The sequence below is a fragment of the Ambystoma mexicanum genome, chromosome 11, assembly GCF_040938575.1.
Source record: "Ambystoma mexicanum isolate Mex_15411 chromosome 11, UKY_AmexF1_1, whole genome shotgun sequence".
In the NCBI taxonomy this organism is placed as follows: Eukaryota; Metazoa; Chordata; class Amphibia; order Caudata; family Ambystomatidae; genus Ambystoma; species Ambystoma mexicanum.
This window is the reverse complement of record NC_090934.1, coordinates 1,297,140,731-1,297,162,413: the sequence shown is the minus strand read 5'-3', so window position 1 is coordinate 1,297,162,413 and position 21,683 is coordinate 1,297,140,731. Positions and strand designations below refer to the sequence as shown.

Sequence of the window (21,683 nt, the reverse complement as noted above, 5' to 3'; positions counted from 1 at the left end):
AATCTTACAATGTTCAGCACCACAGCTACAAATATCATCATGGTAGATGCCAGCAATGAGGGCCTGGATGGGGTATTGGAATTGATTCAAGAATGGCATAAGGTGACCTTTACCTTCACTTCCTGAGTGTTAAAACAAGCAGAGTTCAATTATTCAACCATCAAGAAGGATGAAGCGAGTTTTGGAGCATTTCAGGACTCTCATTTGGGGTCTACCTGTGGTTGTTAAGACAGATCATAAGGTGCTGATCCATATCATGAATTCCAAAAGTCTGGCCTCACCAAGAATACGCAGGTGGATGTTAGAGATCATGCAGTATAATGGCAAGATTTTGTATACCCCTGTCAAAGGAAATGTTATAGCAGATTGTTTCTCCTGGTTACCGTGGACCAGCGGAGTGTTACAGTCAGAATCCGCAGATATTGAAGAGAGTATCATTGCACACATATAACCTGGAATTGCGAGGGAAAAGTCAGTCAAGGAGTCTGAAAAGGACCCAGAACAGTGTTTATTCAGACAAGCCATTCATGATGGATGGGAGACAGTGGGGAAATGATCTCCCAGAGTATGCTCAAATTCGAGGCAAAATTGCAGAAAACACAGGATATGTGCTTAGAGGAGATTTTATAATACCTCTGAAGTCCATGAGGAACAAAATTGTGGGGTTAGCACATGAAGGGCATTTGGGCAAGAGCCTCACAAAGAGACGGCTGATGGAAAAATACTGGTAGGCTGGGATGTTGGGAGAAGCCAAAGATTTTGTGAGATTTTTATTCAAGCTTGGCCATCAGTGATATATAGAAAAAGACGAATGTTTCAGCTCTTCAACCAGTGCAGATTTTCTATGTGGAATGGAAGAAATTTGCAATGGATATTGCGGGATCTTTTGAGAGTTTGGAGACCTGCAAAGTGTATATAGTTGCATTGATAGACTATACGTCCAAATGGGTCGAATGGGGCATTATGGAAGGAAATTTGACTGCCATGAAGATTGTAAGATTTTTGGAAGCAGTATTCAGTAGAGAAGGGGATCCAGAGGAAATAGTCGGAGACAATGGAGTGCAGTTCATCTCCGAGGATAAGCAAACGTTTTTGAGAGATCGTGGAATTGACACTGGGAAGATCATTATATCACTGCATGGCAACTGGACTTGTAGAGTGTATGAATGGATTCATGAAGGGGATGATTCAATTGGCGGTGGTGAACTTGCTGCCATGGAGAGACACACTCAAAGAGTCATTGGATGCGTACAGGATGATCGCTCATTCTACGACTGAGATTGAGCCTTTTGTCATGATGGGAGGTAGGATCCTGTGTAGTCGCCTCAGCCCATCTTGGTTGACAAACAAAATGTCAAGGCAGTAGACATGGAAGAAGTTATCAACAGAGTGAGAGAGAAACAAGTGAAGTACAAGAGTTATGATGATCAAGTCAAAGCCACTTGTGATGTTAAGTTCCAGGAGGCCGATTCAGTCGTTGTTAAGGAGCATCGCAAAGTTATATTAAAGGACAATCAAAGTTCAGGAACCCTCAGAGGATTGAGAGATTGGGGAAGAAGAGCGTGATTCTGGATGATGGGAAGGTGTGGTCTTTCAAATATATTGTTCAATCCTCAGCTGATGTGCCCAGTAGTGGAACACCAGGTGAAGAGCATGTGGTGAATTTTCCGGATCATGTATGGCATTCCAAGGAATCTGCATTGCCTACTAGAAGATGGAAGATCACTCCAAAAGTCAGAGATTATTTTATTTTTTATTAAGTTACGTTCTCTTCCAGTTTTCCCATCCAATATGTTTGTTTTCCTGTTCTCGTGTGAGGAATTCGACCATCCGTACAGTGGGTGTGCACTCACATGTTTTTTTTAAATGTTTAAATGAAATTGAGTGATGGTTGATCAACCTCCGGAAAACGTGTGGGGCTAATCCGCACACATTTTCCTATGCTTACTGCATGACATACGCATAGACCCCTGTACTCTGGGTGGACACAGCCTACAGGTGCAGTCCCCTGTCATATTTAGTTGGGATATGACAAGAGGAGTACACAATGCATCTCTGGAAGAGGGGGGACCAAACCTTCCTCCTGCTATGGCCAGCATGATTAACTAACAAAGGCTTCATGGACCCACCCTGTACTTTTGTTGGACCCTGCAGCAGGTGGCAGTGATTTGCATAACATTCATAGGGTAATTCAAACAGGTACACATGGGGCCTGGCTGCAGAGAGTAACAAAGGAGACAGGAAACCCCAAACAACATTTCATATGCAACTGTGTAAACCTGAAGCCAGCTCCCGCCCTCAGTATCGATTGACAGTGAGCTGTCATGTCTAGGACTGCATGTTTACAGTAGTCCTCCCCGCATGTGGACGCCATTCATAAAGTAGCAAAATGTGGTTTGCAGGAGCGAGAGAGTCAGGTCTTGCCGCAGCTTCAAGGGAGACCTGCCCCTTTAATCAGGAACCACAGAGAGCTCCATTAACCAGAGAGACCGTTTGATGCACAACAGACAGGAAGATGGGTGGGACTTAGTATTACATGTTTTCACCCCTTTACCTTTTCTGTTGCAAAGCACTCTGGTTATGACCTCACACATACAGAAGATTGTTGGTGCGGACCCAAGATTGGTTCATTAAGGTAGGTTTAGCCTACACCAAACCATGTGGTCAATTTGGCTTTAAAAGAGATCTGAGCCCCTCTTTTGGCAGATCATATGAAGACTTTGCAAGGAGTAGCAAGAGTAACTCATAATTGGACCCTGTCTGAAGGTGCAGTATGCCTTACATCTTCCATCAGTGAAAGAAGGATAGGGCCTCCAAAAGGGAAGCAAGATCCCTCCCCTGAACATCTCACAGGGAACAGAGGGAGATACTGAATCCAGAAGACCCTCCAGAAGTGGTACCCAGCCAGCACACCGCATGCCCTGCTAGGCTCTGCAGCAAGCTTTCTAGGTGGGAAGTTCCAGATAGTCTCTCAACCCGAAACCAAGGACACTGGAGCTGCCTGCAACACACTCCCCAGCATTGGGCCGTCTGCCTTAAAGGACGGCACAAGCCCAGTGAAGAAGCTGGGAGAAGTGCATTGATGAGCCTACCAATGTCTGCCTTAAAGGACATATTCGAGCCTGTCGAGTCCCTGAAGCTGCAATCGACTGCAACGCTGACTGTTGTTACGCCGCAGTCACTTAAAGTCATCGGAGACATCTCGACCAGTGCTTCAGAACCATCGACCAGCACTGAGACAACGATTCCTGAGCTTGAGCCGCCGTGTAGGCCAGCCTGCAGCCATTCGTCCAGCTTTGCTCACCGAACTGTTTGCCGCCTGTTACCCGCAGCAGTCTCCCGTCTTGAACTCAATCACAGAAGCTGCAAAGCACCCTGAAATCGACTCGACCCTGTCGAGCACCACAAACACCTACAAGACAAAGGTACATTGTGGTTCTGTCCCCCTGGTCGTCTCCGACGCCTAGTATCATTGAACTGTTGTGATTATTTACTATAACGACCACCCTACTGTCAGTATCCAGAGTGCATCCCTTTTCCTTCTTTGAAATTGTCTTCTGCATTCCTTTACAGGGTGGGTTGTATTTCATAGTTTTGCTAGAACTGTCTGTTGTGATACTGATAATAAAGTAGATATTTGTATACAACCTTGACTGGACAGTGGGCCTCATTAAGACCCTGGCGGACAGCTGTGCCTGTAACACAGGCACGGCTGCCGCCGAGGTCGTTTTTTTTCCGGTGCCCTGGAATGGGCAATTACCGGGGTATTACAACCCCGGCGGACCCGGTAATTGCCCATTCCAGGGTGACGGAAAGAATTCTTCCCTGAGCCGATAGGGCTCAATGGGAATCAGGAAGCCGCATGCACCGGCACCCTTCATGAATGGTGGCGGTGCATGCGGCATGCTGTGCTCGCGCGTGCTGCTCTGCCCGCCATGTCCGACCTGGCGGGCAGAAAGGCACCCGCGAGCACAACTCGTAGTTTTCTGGTCCAGGAACTACAGTCCCGGCAAGCTTACCAGAACAGTAGTTCAGATACCGGCAAACTTGTAATGAGGCCCAGTACCTTTCAACATTGGGTAATAATTGTACCTTTGATGTGTTGCAACTAACCAACGATCCGTGTTCTTTCGGAGATAAGCCTGACGTTGCGTCCATGTTACCAAAATTGGACAAGGAGGTTTATAATTTGCTTGTGTTTCCAATCTGTTCGGATCCCTTCTGGTGTACTAGAGGTGTGGGGCTGATTGATGGTTGTCAGGACTGGCTGGGTTAGTAACAGGAAGAGTAACAGGATTAACATTGTGCTTTCAGAGCTGGCTGGGTTAGTTGTGCCTTCAGAACTTGCTGGGTTAGTAACAGGAAGAGTTTGTACATAGAATTAACATTGTGCTTGCCCAAGTCAAGATGGAGCGAAAGAAACTTAATCTGATTGGTTAAAGGAACAATGATATGTTTGGTTTGCCTGATTGGTGGAGAGGACAATGGGTTTGATTCTTGGGAGGTGAGCAAGATTCTAAACTGCCTTTCATCCAGAGAAATTCAGTGGCTGGTTGTACATTAGTTAAGCTCCTTAAGTAAGGCCTTTTCAGAGCTCAGAAAATCTACCAAAGAAGTAAGAATATCGTTTGCTGATCCAGTTTGAACAAGAAGACATCAGGTGGGATCGTTCTTTTAAAGATTTTAAGATTGTCACAGTGAACTTTCATTTTCTTTTATAAGAAAACTTAAAGAGTTAACAAGTTTCAAAATCATTTGGGAAAAGAGACATTTACAGTTAAAGTTATTATAAGGAAAACAAGCTTGAAGATAGTGCGTAGGAGTTTAAAGTTTATTACTGCGTGTAATGTTCTTCAAGACTGTTTAATGTGTGCGCGAGCTCGCAAGTCATCGTTTATGTGTTTTTGAAAGCGCGTGCCCAAATGAATTGCGCGAGCGAATTTTAGCGCGTGAACATTTTTAACGTGAAAGACGTTTCATGAGAAAGCGCGTGTTGTTTTGCGATAGAGCGCGTGCCCAAATGAAATGCGCGAGTGAATTTTAGCGCGTGTACATTTTTTACGTGAAAGACGTCTCATGAGAAAGCGCGTGTTGGTTTGCGATAGAGCGCGAGTCCATTTTGATGAAGCGCGAGTTGTTTTAAACGCGTGAACTGTTTTACGTGAAATACCTTTTGTTTCTCCACGTGAGTTTGGTAGCGATAGAGCGCAAGTCCATTTTAACTAGCGTGTGTTATTTTTATCGCGTTTACGTATTTTTTCACGCGCGCGTGTTTGGTAAAGAATCGCGTGTGTATTTTGAACGCGAGGACAATTCTCACGTCTTCTGATTTCACGTGTTTATCGCACACGCGTATCAAGGAAGAAACTATACGTTCTTTGTGTAATTAAGGAAACAATTCACACGCAGAAGGAAAGCAGTATTCCAGGAAGTTAAAGAATATTATTTAATGTAATTTATGCAAATGGAATTCAATACTTCAGAGAAAGACTGCAATTTATAAAAGCATTGAAAACTACATAAAGTTAAAAGAACTTTGAAGCAAGATGAATATCTAGTTCTGAAAAGGTGTTTGCAAGAGTCATCACTTTAGGATTCTAAAGAGACTTGAGTGGCTTGAACTATATGCACAACACAAGATATTGTTTACAAGATATTCCACACAGATTACTAGCCTCTAAGTCTTTTACTGAGGTTTAAGAGGTAAACAGTTTAGAGTTTATTTAGAATAATTTTAGAAAAGAAGTTTTTCTTATCATATAAGTAACCAGGTGTATTTGTTTATCACAGATACCAGAGCCTACCAGACGGCTGCAGGGCTGCAGTGTCTCCGTTGTTATTTTCTCCAAATTCCCCTTTCCCTTTCTTGGGGTTTTCAGCTCAGCTTATATTTAAGGGTTGAGAGGTGAACTCCTGGTGAGGGTCTGTGGGGCCAGCATCAGCTCCTGTGGAATTCAGTCAAGCCGGACCCTGACAGGATGAAAGGCCCACGATAATATTTTCCACCTGAGCTGATATGGATTCCACAGAGGCACTAGCAAGTTCCATAAGGGACATGTTTTCAGAGTTAAGGGAGGAAATGAGGGCTGGGCGAAAAGAAAACCAGGAATTACAAGTTAAGTTTGAAGAGTTAAACTCTAAGGTTACCCGTAAGGGTGAAGAAATTTCTTTGGAGTCAAGAGATTCAGAGGATCCTAGTAGAGAATTACCAGTGTTAATTAGAGAGGATTTGGGTGAAGGAACGAGTTCTCAGGGAAGAAGTAGGGGAAGTTTGAATATACCTATAGGTCCAGTCCCCTTAGCACCTCCAGAGCGTTTTGGGGGAGATGCCAAGAAATGCCAGATTTTCCTTACACAGTGTGAACTTCATTTCCTTTGTAGACCTGAAGCTTTTAATACAGATGCTTCTAAAATAGCTTTAATGCTGTCTTACCTTACTGGTGAGGCGGCAACTTGGTCAGTATTATTAGCTAGTCAAGAGAATCCTATACTAAAGAACTTGTTAGCTTTCAAGTTAGAATTTAAAAAGATGTTTGACAGACGCCAATTATCTCAAGAAGTAGATGGAGAACTATTAGAGTTAAAACAGGGAACCAAAGATTTAGTGTCTTACATCACACAGTTCAGATCTTTAGTATTAGAGAGCAATTGGCCAGAAGAGAAGCAATCCTCTTTGTTCTATAGAGGCTTGAAGGAGGAATTGAAAGATGCCTTATCTACAATTGTTAATAGACCCACTTCATGTGAGGATTTAATTAATCTTGTCATACAAATTGACTATAGATTAGGGGAACGCAATGCTGAGCGTAGAAGAGAAGGAGTTGAGCAACCCAGAGTTTTCCCTAGAGTTGATAAAGGAAGATTAGAATTTGTAAATAAAGAATTGAGAACTGGGAATGCAGAGAGAGTAAATAAAGTCAGAGGTCCTTTAACTAAGGAGGAGAAGGATAGGCGAAGACAGAATAATTTATGTTTATATTGTGGGAAATCAGGACACTTTGTTGGAAATTGCCCTTGGTGTCCAAAAACTTCTGCATCTACTAACAGCTCCAGAAATCAGCAAGTGGCAAATACAATCCAAGCAGAGGTACCACATATTACATTGAATGTATCCTTGTATATTAAAGAGGAATTAAAGGGAAGCGGTCCAGTAGTAATAGATTCAGGAGCCACTGGTAACTTCATGGATTGGAATGTGGTTAAAGATATGAATGTGCCTTACGTTGTAAAAAATATACCAGAGTATGTGAGAGCGGTGGATGGGTCTCAACTGACATCAGGTTTAATTACACACAAAACAATCCCATTGGAAATGGAAATTGGAGGACACTGGGAGGAAATTGTGTTTGAATTAATTGACACTCCACAGTTGAAAATAATTTTGGGAATGCCTTGGCTGACGTATCATAACCCTCAGATTGATTGGGGAAGAAGAGTGGTGAAATTGGATTCTGCTTTTTGTGTTACAAATTGTTGTAAAGAAGTAGTTCAGGAAAATGTTTCTAGTGGTAATTGTTCAGAAGTAGTGGAAGGTTTGGTGAATTTGGGAACTATAGTACATTCTATAGGGGCTGTAATGGGAGAATTACCAAAGTGTTACCATGATTTCAATGATGTGTTTAGTGAAAAGGAAGCTAATGAATTACCTCCTCATAGAGAGTATGACTGTAAAATTGATTTAGAACCAGGGGCCCACATTCCTTGCAGTCGCATCTATGCCTTAACAGAAAAAGAGAATCAACATTTGAAAGATTACATCCAAGAAAATTTGAATAAGGGGTTCATCGGGCACTCTCAATCGCCAGCAGCTTCTCCACTATTTTTTGTTCCCAAAAAGGAAGGCACTTTACGAACATGCATAGATTATAGGGCATTAAATAAGATAACAATTAAAAACAGATATCCTCTACCCTTAATATCAGTAATGTTAGACCAGATTCAAGGAGCCTCAGTATTTACCAAACTAGATCTTCGTGGTGCATATCATTTGGTGCGGGTACGTCAAGGTGATGAATGGAAAACGGCATTTAGAACAAAATTTGGTCTTTTCGAATATCAAGTAATGCCATTCGGATTGTGTAACGCTCCCGCGGCCTTTCAATTTTTTATAAATGAGGTATTAAGAGATTTTATTGACATCTTTGTAGTAGTATACATAGATGACATTCTCATTTATTCTAAGGATTTACTGCAACATGAAGAACATGTAAAGAAAGTGTTACAGCGACTAAGGGAGAATAAACTATTTGCTAAGTTAGAAAAGAGCCAATTTCATACCATGGAAGTGGAATTTTTAGGTTTTATGATTTCTCCCAAAGGTTTGGAAATGGATATGAAGAAAATTAAAGCAGTTGAACAGTGGCCAACTCCAACTTGTGTTAAAGATATCCAAAGCTTCCTGGGCTTTGCAAACTTTTACAGGAGATTCATTAAAAATTTCTCTCAAACTGTTGCTCCTATCACCAAATTATTGAAGAAAGGAATGAAATTTGAGTGGAAAGATGAAGCGGATCAAGCTTTCAAAACATTGAAGAACTGTTTTACATCTGGACCGATCTTATTACACCCAGATCCTTCACAACCATTTTTTGTGGAGGCAGATGCTTCTAATGTTGCAATTGGAGCGGTGCTTTCTCAGCGGCATCCTGAAACTGGACAGTTGCATCCTGTGGCCTATCTATCTAAGAAATTGCTTCCAGCAGAAGTGAACTACACAATTACTGACACAGAACTCCTGGCAATCAAGAGGGCATTTCAGGAATGGAGGCATTATCTGTTAGGAGCAAGATTCACAGTAACCGTTTTAACCGATCATAGAAATCTTCTGTTTTTGAAATCTGCTCGAACACTATCACCTCGACAACTTAGGTGGTCACTCTTCTTTTCAGAATACGATTTTGTGATAACATTCAAGACTGGGCGGTTAAACGGTAAAGCGGATGCTTTATCGCGACAAGGATCTTCGGGAGAAGTTGAAAATCAATTATTACCAGAACCAGTGATTGCAGAAGAAAAATGTATTCTAAGTACTACAAAGGAAGAGAATCAGCTTCTTAAAAAGATTCAAAAGGAATTAACAGAAGAGGAGATTCAATCTTGGTTAGCGGAGGATTCTGGAAGACATTTAATTGAAGGATTTCCATGTGTCCATTCTAAAATTTACCTTCCAAGCAAGGAACTGCAAAAGGAAATTATGCAAGAATGTCATGAATCCAAGTTGGTGGGTCACCCTGGAATTCGTAAGACTATTGAACTGGTTGAAAGGAAGTTTTGGTGGAAAGAAATGAAAAAAGATATTGAAGACTATGTGAAAACATGTGAAGTCTGTGCTCGAGTAAAGTCAGGAGGAGGAAAACCATCTGGGTTATTAAATCCGTTACCAGTGCCCCCTAGTCCTTGGTTTACAATCTCTATGGATTATATTGTAGATCTTCCTAAAGATCAAAGTTACACTACAGTATTAGTAGTTGTGGATTTACTAACTAAAGCTGGGCATTTCATTCCCATGAAAGGAGAGGCTTCTGCAAGGAATCTGGCAAAAAGTTTTTTGCAAGAAGTGGTACGATTACATGGTCTACCAACACAAATTGTATCAGATCGAGGGTCTCAGTTCATTTCTAAGTTTTGGCGAGCTTTCTGTACAGAGTTGGGAATTGAGGTAAAGCTTTCTTCAGGTTATCATCCACAGACCAACGGCCAAACAGAGCGAGTAAATCAGGAGTTGGAAAAATATATTAGAGCTTTTTGGCAAGAAAGAGGAAGTTGGGTAGATCTTCTTTGGCTAGCAGAGTTTTGTTATAACAATTCTGTCAAGGATTCTACTAAGTATTCTCCATTTTTTAGCAATTATGGTTTCCATCCACGATTTTTGAAAGAAGTGTTGCCATCTGAGTATTCCAATCCAGAGGTTGAGCAGCGATTGACTTGTATTAGAGATGGTTTAGTGAAAGCTAAAGAAACTTTGGAGAAAAGTAAGCTAAGATTTAAGACATTTGCTGATAAGAAACGTCGAAAAGCACCACATTATCAGGTGGGTCAAAAAGTTTGGCTGTCCACAAAAAACCTACGTTTAAAGGGAAGAACTAAATTTAGTCCGAGATTTATTGGTCCATTTGAAATAGAAAGAATAATAAATCCCGTAGCAATCAAACTGAAATTACCCGCTAGTATTAAAAGTCACCCTACATTTCATGTCAGCTTAGTGAAACCTTGTGTGTCAGGAACTAGATTGGGAAAACCACCACCAGCAGTTTACACAGAGGAAAATGACGAAGAGTTTGAAGTTAAGAAAATCTTAGATTCCAGGATTGTTAGAGGTACCTTGCAGTATCTTATTGACTGGAAGGGATATGGGCCTGGGGAAAGATCTTGGGAGGATCAAGCAGATGTACATGCCCCTCAATTGATAAAACAGTTTCACAAAAGGTTCCCTGCTAAGCCAGGCCCTGGGACAGGGCTTTGAAGAGGGGGGTACTGTCAGGACTGGCTGGGTTAGTAACAGGAAGAGTAACAGGATTAACATTGTGCTTTCAGAGCTGGCTGGGTTAGTTGTGCCTTCAGAACTGGCTGGGTTAGTAACAGGAAGAGTTTGTACATAGAATTAACATTGTGCTTGCCCAAGTCAAGATGGAGCGAAAGAAACTTAATCTGATTGGTTAAAGGAACAATGATATGTTTGGTTTGCCTGATTGGCGGAGAGGACAATGGGTTTGATTCTTGGGAGGTGAGCAAGATTCTAAACTGCCTTTCATCCAGAGAAATTCAGTGGCTGGTTGTACATTAGTTAAGCTCCTTAAGTAAGGCCTTTTCAGAGCTCAGAAAATCTACCAAAGAAGTAAGAATATCATTTGCTGATCCAGTTTGAACAAGAAGACATCAGGTGGGATCGTTCTTTTAAAGATTTTAAGATTGTCACAGTGAACTTTCATTTTCTTTTATAAGAAAACTTAAAGAGTTAACAAGTTTCAAAATCATTTGAGAAAAGAGACATTTACAGTTAAAGTTATTATAAGGAAAACAAGCTTGAAGATAGTGCGTAGGAGTTTAAAGTTTATTACTACGTGTAATGTTCTTCAAGACTGTTTAATGTGTGCGCGAGCTCGCAGGTCGTCGTTTACGTGTTTTTGAAAGCGCGTGCCCAAATGAATTGCGCAAGCGAATTTTAGCGCGTGAACATTTTTAACGTGAAAGACGTTTCATGAGAAAGCGCGTGTTGTTTTGCGATAGAGTGCGTACCCAAATGAATTGCGCAAGTGAATTTTAGCGCGTGTACATTTTTTACGTGAAAGACGTCTCATGAGAAAGCGCGTGTTGGTTTGCGATAGAGCGCGAGTCCAGCGCGAATTGTTTTAAACGCCTGAACTGTTTTACGTGAAATACGTTTCGTTTCTCCACGTGAGTTCGGTAGCGATAGAGCGCGAGTCCATTTTAACTAGCGCGTGTTATTTTTATCGCGTTTACGTATTTTTTCACGCGAGCGTGTTTGGTAAAGAATCGCGTGTGTATTTTGAACGCGAGGACAATTCTTCACGTCTTCTGATTTCACGTGTTTATCGCACACACGTATCAAGGAAGAAACTATACGTTCTTTGTGTAAATAAGGAAACAATTCACACGCAGAAGGAAAGCAGTATTCCAAGAAGTTAAAGAATATTATTTAATGTAATTTATGCAAATGGAATTCAATACTTCAGAGAAAGACTGCAATTTATAGAAGCATTGAAAACTACATAAAGTTAAAAGAACTTTGAAGCAAGATGAATATCTAGTTCTGAAAAGGTGTTTGCAAGAGTCATCACTTTAGGATTCTAAAGAGACTTGAGTGGCTTGAACTGTATGCACAACACAAGATATTGTTTACAAGATATTCCACACAGATTACTAGCCTCTAAGTCTTTTACTGAGGTTTAAGAGGTAAAGAGTTTAGAGTTTATTTAGAATACTTTTAGAAAAGAAGTTTTTCTTATCATATAAGTAACCAGGTGTATTTGTTTATCACAGATACCAGAGCCTACCAGACGGCTGCAGGGCTGCAGTGTCTCCGTTGTTATTTTCTCCAAATTCCCCTTTCCCTTTCTTGGGGTTTTCAGCTCAGCTTATATTTAAGGGTTGAGAGGTGAACTCCTGGTGAGGGTCTGTGGGGCCAGCATCAGCTCCTGTGGAATTCAGTCAAGCCGGACCCTGACAATGGTTTAGGAACTGATATTCATCCCTGGACCACTGGTGCCCCGGAAGTTGATTGGTCACATCCTGCGCTCCTTGGTCCCAGTGTTTCCCCACCTCCCTTTCTGCGGAGGGAGATGTTGTATGATACTACCCCATGATGTTCCTGAGTCCCACCTATGGATTCTGGAACGGCACGGGAGAGGGAACGGATTGAGCCATCGAAAAGCGCGGCAGCTTTTCCCCTCCGGAGGGGGTTTCTGTTATTAAGAATAAACCTCTTACCACCATGTCTGCCTCCTGAGGTTTCTTTCACAACACCTGCCTGGCCTCATTCCCACTGCACTAACTCAGCAGGGCCCTTTCTATCCCTCAAAAAGAGAGTTATCCCACATACCACTGCTTAAGCCCTGAGGCTGGTTGACCCAATGGAGGGTTTGCCAACATGAAGTTTCCTGAGAGAGGCCGATTCGGTGGGACATGTTGCACTTGCACTGCCTACCCGGCAGCCCTACTGCCCTCAAACCGCCTGTTGTGAAGTCCTTCAGTTTCCCTATAGGCCACGTCCCACCAGAGGCGTAGCCAGGATTGTCTAGAAAATGGAGCCCGATGCTAATGCAGTTGGGCCCACTGCGCTGACAAAAATATCTGTAAATGCCCACACAGCGCTGCTGAGTGGGCATTTACAGTTTTTGGGAGGGCCGTGCCCCTCAGGCTCTACCCCACCTAGGCCTCTGCGTCCCACACGAGCAAAGCCTTCCCACTTTTGATTAACCCTCCATTTCTCCAACGAATACATGCACGTAAGTCTAATATTCAATCAAAAATGATTCATGGCAATGTTTGCCTGCCTTCCGAATTGCAGTTGGCACTTCATGTGTGCCTCTGGTCGGCTGTCTTAGCTCCAGAATAGAAGGCAAGCTGTGGTTGGAATGGAGCCAAATACCCACCCATTTTGTATATGCATTCCTACCAACCCTTATCAACCAAAACGTTTCCTCGCTGCCCCCTAGCATGCCCTCACCTGCACTAGTCTGCTGCTGCCAGGTGAGCCGAGGAATCTCTGCGAGGCTGATGTGCCAGCGCGGCCTCACTGTACCACCTGCCAGCTTGTGTAGGCGGCCCTTCAGTGCACAGGTAGACTCCTCCCCTGCTGGCAGCTTTCACCCGGAGTGAGTAGGAAGCGCCTCTGTCTGTCTTCCCTGCGCGACTCGAGGCGCTAGGAGAGGGAAACATCCTGTCTGTGCTTCTCAGGCGATCAAGGCGGCGTGCACGCATCAGGGAGCGCTGCTGAAACCGTGCAGTCCGGTGTAGGCGCTGCCAAGTAGTGGGACAGCGTGCTCTGAACGTCACAGTCAGACTTTATCGTCCTCGCCGGCTACATCCCTCCTGCAGCTTTCTGGCGCTAACAGAAGGGCAGGGAAGGGGGTTATTATGACGTGCCTGTAACGTGGTCGCCTGTGTTGCTCGACGAAATTATGACGTGGAGACCCGCCACGCGAGCTCTCTAACAGGCGGCCCCTTTCCTCTGACTCGTGTGCCAGTCTCAGTGTGTGCTACCCTCTGCCCAATCCCGCTCAGGGCCGTGCGACGGGAGCAGCAAGCAGTCCGTCCTCGCCCATCGTTATCCTCCCCTTCAGGACAGTGGAAACTGGCCTACAGGACACGGCCTCCTTCAGGACAGTGGAGACTGGCCTCCTACAGGACACGGCCTCCTCCGGCCTGCTTCAGGACAGTGGAAACTGGCCTCCTACAGGACACGGCCTGCTTCAGGACAGTGGAAACTGGCCTCCTACAGGACACGGCCTCCTCCGGCCTGCTTCAGGACAGTGGAAACTGGCCTCCTACAGGACACGGCCTGCTTCAGGACAGTGGAAACTGGCCTCCTACAGGACACGGCCTCCTTCAGGACATTGGAAACTGGCCTCCTACAGGACACGGCCTGCTTCAGGACAATGGAAACTGGCCTCCTACAGGACACGGCCTCCTCCGGCCTGCTTCAGGACAGTGGAAACTGGCCTCCTACAGGACACGGCCTGCTTCAGGACAGTGGAAACTGGCCTCCTACAGGACACGGCCTCTTCCGGCCTCCTTCAGGACAGTGGAAACTGGCCTTGACGAAGACTAACGCGGAATCGTTGTCTGTTTCAGTGACTCGGGGCCCCACGGGTCAATAGCTCTGATCTCGTTAGGGAGCAGCCGGCCAAAGTGACATTTTTACCGTGACAGCAGATGAAGAAAGTAACGGAAGTCCACCCCAAGGCCCAGGACACCCTTTGAATGACCCGCCATTGTCGACGGCTCCTCTGCTTGGCATTAAGGGGTCAAGTCATTCTGCTATGGAAACGCTCGCAAGTTCCAGACCTACACAAACCACCCTTCGTCCTTCCGAGGTCGATGTCTGGAGTAACATAAAATGCGGTACCAATGCCACCTGTCGCCAGTGCGGCGCTTAGAAGAGGGAGGAATTATGCAGGGCACACAGTATTATTCTCCTGCGAGACAATGAAAGACACGCGCTGGGCCGGGGGAGTCTGTAGCGCATTGTTTTTTTTGTTTTTTTTTTGTTTTTTTTACACACCTCCGCAAAAGAACTTTCTACAGATGTGCTAACTGGTGGGTGCCGAGACTACATCACCCACAGACTGGCAGAACCGACCAGCCACGGTGGGTGGACGATGGAAGGATGGGTCGAGCCATCAATGGATAGATGAAAAGATGAATATAGAGAGGGTTGATATTAACCATGTATGTGGCGAAGAGATCCTAAGATATTGTTTTGTAGCGCCTAAATTACAAACATTATTATTAAAACACTATGCAGTACTCATTTTAAAAGCCTGAACAGGATTAACGGCATGGCCGGCTGAGGTTCGAAGCTGCTATTCCAAGGAGAGAGTTCACACAATTACCACTGCAGCCAGCGCACGAACACCTGAGCTAGCACACCAAAGAGCAGCATAAGATGCAACTTAGTTGCCATTTCCTATCATTGCAAAGAGAAGCGATAAGATCTTTTGCAAGTACTTCACACTGATTTTCCCTATACTCTGCCGACAATGGCGGGGGCTTAAGCAGCATACAGGTGTGGAGTCCTGTCTGAGGCCGCCATCCACCGCAATCGCTGCAAACCTGCGTTGCGTTGCCTTGGGTTGCGTAAGCGCCTCGGGGTTACTTGCGGCGAAGCGCTCATGTACGCAAAGGCTTTGGGACGGAGCCGCGGTCATGTGTTTTATCCATGACTCTGCGCCGCCCTCCAGGGCTTGATGTCATGCGGGCAGGAGGCGGTCTGGGCCCCGAGAGCGCAGCCTTGCTCGGAAACAACGCGCGCTCGCTCTCTTTGCTTTGGCGCCGACGAGATCGCCCCGGCATTTAAGGGCGTTCTCAAGACCTCCATAAAGATGGGAGGCAGCATGGCACGGAAGGACAGCCGCGCCCCCTGGGCTTTATGGAAAATAACCGCCTCGTGCCCACTAGTGGACGCCCCGCTACCTGCAATTCCAGGTGCCCGCTGTCTGCGTGGACATTTGTGGGGTTCTTTTGTACTGCAAATGCTCCCTCGTCGACCAAGATGCGCGGTGAACAAAGTTTCTGTGAAATTAGAAACGTTTTTGCAATTTAAAAAAAAAGTGCATACACAAACTCCCAGCTGAAATGAACTTCGCCCGGTGGGGGCACTCTCAGCTTATAGTTGTACCCATGCATGTCCACATTTTTATAAAACACCCCATTTCCTTGTTTTCAACATTGATTTGAAACATCCCTTACTCCCGAAATCAACGGGTCCATAAACAAGTACAACACCCTGATGCTTGCAAATGTCATCCCTGCACGAGACAACCAGACATCTCTGTGTATTGCCCTACTTGTCTTTACATCACAGAACTGAGCATCTTCTGAATAAAATGTCCAAGTGTGCATGCATTACTCTGTTTCGGGCCTATGCGGTGCAGCCATTTACTGTGAAGAATAGGCATAATGAAGGGCTTTGGAAGGCTCATGGCCCCTTCCCAGTGAGCTGTGACTTGTCAGGGACTGGGGCCACTGGAACTCTCCATTTCTCATTGTGTCTGCCCCAGCCCAATATTAAAAGTCCTGAAAGAAACAGACTTAGGGAATGACCTAAGAGCTGTGAGGATCAGCCAGGGCTTTTACCATCATGGTACCTCAAAGCCCTGGTTAGTGCCAACTTGCAGTATGCACACAAAAACAACCCTTTTGTTAGGTTTGCAAGAAGGCACACCCGTGTTTACACTTCAAAAAAGGAACCTTTTCTGCGTTTTTGGGGACGAGGATGTGCACCACAGAGCAGTTTAAGTGCCACCATCGGGGAACATCGGTTGACTATAATTGCCCATCTGAAAGGGGGCGGATAGTGTTTGGGAAAATAAAGGTGGGTACACAATCTTCGGTCAAGTGTCACACTTTTCTTAAACTTTGATAAAAGAGGGACTCCGCTAGGGCACAGTAGGGCAAAGAAGGTGTGACAGGGGAGTTTGCGTAAAAGTGTTTCGACCTCTATATTATTCACTATGAACTTCATCAGGGCATCAGGCGAGATAACACATGCATTGAAACCGTAGTCATAAGAATGGAAGATGAGCAAGGCCGCCACCTTCAGAGGCAAGAGATCAGAAAGGTTTTAGCAGATGTAAGTCTCACCAAAAGCAGGCACAGGGTCCAACCACTGAAGAAATGGACTAAACGGGATAGTGCACGCTCACTAAACTATTCCTTTAGGTAGTCAAACATAAAGCAGGGATATTGGGGTGCATGGGTTTAGTGTTTCTGTGTCCTCGGGAGAAGGAACGTTTGCTAAGCACATGGTAAATTGAGTGGTAAAATGTGCAGCCCATTGCTGGGCCTTTTCTTTACAGATACTACTTAATTTCCCCTGGTTTTCCTATAATAGAGCAATACTATTGATTAGTTCTGTCTAGCCTCAGACATCTAAGGCTCTTTCCTTTAAAGTGACAGCAAAGGCAACCAACTGCAGCCAAGGCACAAGCAGAAACTTCACCGTAAGCACAGCACATTGCCAGAAACAGACACAAGAAGGGAAAACTGACACCTCACTAAAGGTAGCGTGCATGCATACACATTTTCCATCCTCCACTGTCCGTACAAACAGTTTTTGCTTCACTGGCTGCCGCTAAAGCTGCGCCTCTGAGCCAAAACCTAAGGAACGTCGATTGACCACTATACACTAAAATGGGGCTTTTAGTGGTTGTGAAAAGAAAGGCTACTGCGAAAGTGAGTTCTTATTCACCAGCCAGGTACCAAATCTCGCTGCAACCACGAGACTCGAGTCTCCGGATATCCAAGGTTTAACCACTCTGGTTTCGCAGCAGTGAGAATCATACAAAGCCATGCAACAGGCGTTAATGAACTGCAATAGGATTGAAGGTGACATGCGACTTTCACTAATACCACCGGCTCCACAGCAGAGGCTAACTTTGGCTTTTGTCACCAGGTGAAAGAAATGTTGCAAAGGAAGAAATGTCAAGTTGTTCGAGGTCCGGCCTCGGAAATTAACTGTATACTTTTAATCTTGCAAATTACAACTGAATAACAAAAGTGCTGCACCAGGTGTGATATTATTGCAGCAAAATCCAGATAAATATAAGCTAAGCTTGGAATTGAAAGCTTGGTGTGTCTGTTCTCTTGCTCATGCATCCTATTTCATACTAAGGAGTGCTGCATACTCCCATGGAAAGTATTGCACGCCAGCTGAGAAGTGTCATTACCCCCCATTGACAGTGTTGCATCCCTACTGAGAAGCACCACGGATATCTTGCTGTAATGATTGCACCCAAGCAGAGGTGCTGTTACTCTACATTGAAAATATTACACACCTGCTACGAAGTGATGGTACGGTCCCAATGAAATGATTGCAACTCTGCTAAGTGATCGTTTTCTCCCATTGAAAACATTGCACCCATACTCCACGCCTGCATGAAAAGTTCTGCATCCCTTTTTTAGATGTGCTGTTACTGAATTACACATCTAGTAAGTGCCATTACTCTCCCTTCTAAAGTGCTGCATTCCTGTGGGGAAGGGCCAGTGTTATATCCCTGAAAGTATTGAAGTCTCTGCTGAGACCTGCCAATATTCTCTAACTGAAAGCTGTGTACCCTTGCTGAAAAGTGTCGGTACTCCCCCACTGAAATGGCTGTGCCCCTTGCTGAGAAGTGCGTGTACAACCTTACTGGGAGGACCCCCGCTAAACTATTGCTAAAGGCATGCTCCCCCCTGCAGAGCACTCCCTCATTGAACGCATTGCACCTTGCTGAAAACCGCTGATATATTCTCCAAGAAAGCATTACACTACTGCTGAGAAGTTGCATTGCTCTCCCTAGCTGAGTACTGATTGGTGCAAGTACTTTACCAGTGAAAGTATTGTAACCCTACTAAGAAGTACCAACACTCTCCCATTGAAAATACTGGAACCCAGCTGAGTTGTCTCATTAAATGTAATGCACCCTTCTCAGCAGGAAAGGTAGTCCTATTGAAAGTACCACAAACCTGCTGGGAAATGCAGGTACTTTCCCAGTGAATGCAACAGCCCCTAGGTTTAAAGTGCTGCTACTCTCCCACTTTCCCACTTAAAAGAATGCATACCTGATCAGAAGCGGGGATACCATTCTCCCTGAAAATGCAGCAACCCTGCCGAGGAGTGACCTTGCTATCCCATTAAAAGTGTTGCAATCCCGCTAAGAAGTGTCCTTACTCACCCACTCAAAGAGTTGCACCCCCCTGGAAAGTACTCTACCACTGAAAACATTAGGCCACTGCTAGATAAGTGCCACTACGCTTGGTGGAAAGTATTGCACCCCTCCGGAATACTGACATGACTCTCCAATTGAAAGCAGCGTACCCTTTCTGAGATGGGCCAGAACTATCCCACTGAAAGTATTGCATCCCAGCTGAGAAATGCCATTGCTCACTTACTGGATATTGGGCACGTTTGATGAGCAGTGCCAGTACTATCCCACTGAAAGTATTGCCATTGTTACTGGATATTGGGCACATTGGATGAGCAGTGCCAGTACTATCCCACCGAAAGTATTGCCATTGCTCTGTTACTGGATATTGGGCACATTGGATGAGCAGTGCCAGTACTATCCCACCAAAAGTATTGCCATTGCTCTGTTACTGGATATTGGCACTTTGGATGAGCAGTGCCAGTACTATCCCACCGAAAGTATTGCCATTGCTCTGTTACTGGATATTGGGCACATTGGATGAGCAGTGCCAGTACTATCCCACCGAAAGTATTGCCATTGCTTTGTTACTGGATATTGGGCACTTTGGATGAGCAGTGCCAGTACTATCCCACCGAAAGGATTGCAGCCCTGCTGAGAAATGCCATTGCTTTCCCACTGGATATATTGCACTTTGGATGAGCAGTGCCAGTACTATCCCACCGAAAGTATTGCCATTGCTCTGTTACTGGATATTGAGCACTTTGGATGAGCAGTGCCAGTACTATCCCACCGAAAGTATTGCCATTGCTCTGTTACTGGATATTGGGCACATCGGATGAGCAGTGCCAGTACTATCCCACCGAAAGTATTGCCATTGCTCTGTTACTGGATATTGGGCACTTTGGATGAGCAGTGCCAGTACTATCCCACCGAAAGGAGTGCAGCCATGCTGAGAAATGCCATTGCTTTCCCACTGAATATATTGCACTCTTGATGAGCATCGCCAGTACTCGCCCACCGAAAGCATTTCACCCCCATTTAAGGCATGCCAGTTCACTGAAAGTGTAGCGCCCCTGATGAGAGGGGTTGCCTCGGTCCCTTTCGGGTAAAGAAGTGCAGTCGCCATGAGCATGACGCCACCTGCACTGGACAGGAGGTGGGTCGCCCTGGACGTGTTGTTCTGGGAATGTAGGACAGACACACTTTAATTACCCTTTCAGCACATCATGGCCTGCTCCACCTGCGCCGCCTCCAGCACCAGCTCCTCCGCCTCGCCTCTTGGACCTGTTGGCTCTGGTCTCCTTGATGGCATCGGCCTGGGGCTCCTCCTGCGCACCTTCACCCGGTGCCGGACTGCATAGAAGCACGAGCGCACATCCCACAGCAAACCCCAGTAGCCTGCACAGCCGCATCCTGCCGCCGCCGCCGCCGAGCCGGGCTCCTGCACGGTGGTGGCTCTCCCTGGACAGTGAAGCCTCTCCCCGCACGGCTCTCGCAGGACCCGCAGCAGCAGCTCCGAGGACAGACCTCCACAGCCCAAGAGGCGAAACTCACACTAAAGCGCCACGATCCCTGAGAAGATGCTTTAATGAGGCGTAGAAAAAATGCGCGCAGTCCCCACGGAGAGCAAACTATTCATTACGCAGTGAGGCTCTCGGCCTGCCCTGCCCAAAAGCGGGGCTGCTGGAGCGCAAGGGGATGCCCCGCCACGCCCGGGGGACATGGGCAGGATCCGCAGAAAGGATGCCTTCGCCGTGCAGTCATGCAGCCCCGACGTGACAGATGATTGGAAATGATGGGGCGAGAGGGAGCCTCCACCGCCCGCGACCATGGGAGCTGGGCTGGCTGCCCCTTCCCTCCTATAGCCCGGCCCAGAGAGGAGGCTCCGCTGGCGCGGCGGTGTAAAGTTTCTGGAGCCGCAGCCAGAAGCACACAGCACAGAGCCTGCCAGCAGGCCTTGCTCAGTCTGCAGCCAGCTTTGCTCACTCCGTGCAAAGGCAAACAGTTACAAGAGTTTTACTGAGGCTTTGCAACAGCTGAGAAAACCTCGGCAGATCCAGCTGAGGCCTGGAGGGCCAGCCAGGGCCAGGGGAGAGCAGACTGGGGAGCGTTCAACCAACCCACAGAACAACTTGGGGGCATTAGCTGGTGTATATTTAACACAAACGCTTGGAGTCCAAGTTGTATAAAGTTTGTAAGATTTTGACGGCAACACAATTCTATCTAGCAGAAGTACGTAACACATGGTCCTATGTAGGGTGATTATGATGGCCTATGTCCAAGGAACATCCTTCATGGATGAACCCGTAGAATTCTAGGATTTGCAGTCAAAGTTAAGTTCAACTACACACATAATACCAGTTTTTACACGGCTGACCAAAACCCTACCAGTGTTGCTGTAACCATCAACTACAGACACTTGGTTCTTTACAGTCCCCCAGTACTACCACCAACCTACAATCATCATGAAAACAGAACCAAGCACAGGCAGGACTCTCTGCACTGATTAATAGTACCACTGCGGGAAATCCCCTATTTTTCCCCCACAGACCGCAACCCTACTGGTTTGGTCTACCCATCAACCACGGACAGAGGGCTCCTCTGAGCAAGGCCTGGCGCATGCAGGGTCAGCATTTCTGGGAGTGGTGCCGAGCCGTGGAAGAACTATTGGGAGGCAGGCTGACACACATGACGTCCTTAGGGCGGCGGCTGAAGGTCCCGAGGTCCTGTGCTTGGTCTCTGTCACGCACCGGGATCTTGACCCAATAAAGGGGACACGCAGGAGGTGCAACTCCTCTTTCTTTCTGGGATTGC

At 45.7% G+C, this 21,683-nt stretch overlaps 1 protein-coding gene across 1 annotated transcript in view; it reads right to left on the bottom strand.

Annotated features, from left to right (window-relative positions):
- The window catches only part of FBN1 (fibrillin 1), a 643,598-nt gene extending 622,817 nt beyond the window's left edge, over window positions 1-20,781 (bottom strand). The window contains exon 1 of the mRNA XM_069624792.1: window positions 20,082-20,781. Within this exon, the coding sequence (XP_069480893.1) occupies window positions 20,082-20,281 (200 nt within the window). The 5' untranslated portion in view covers window positions 20,282-20,781. The remainder of the gene's footprint in view (window positions 1-20,081) is intronic.
- Window positions 20,782-21,683: the final 902 nt, after the last annotated feature.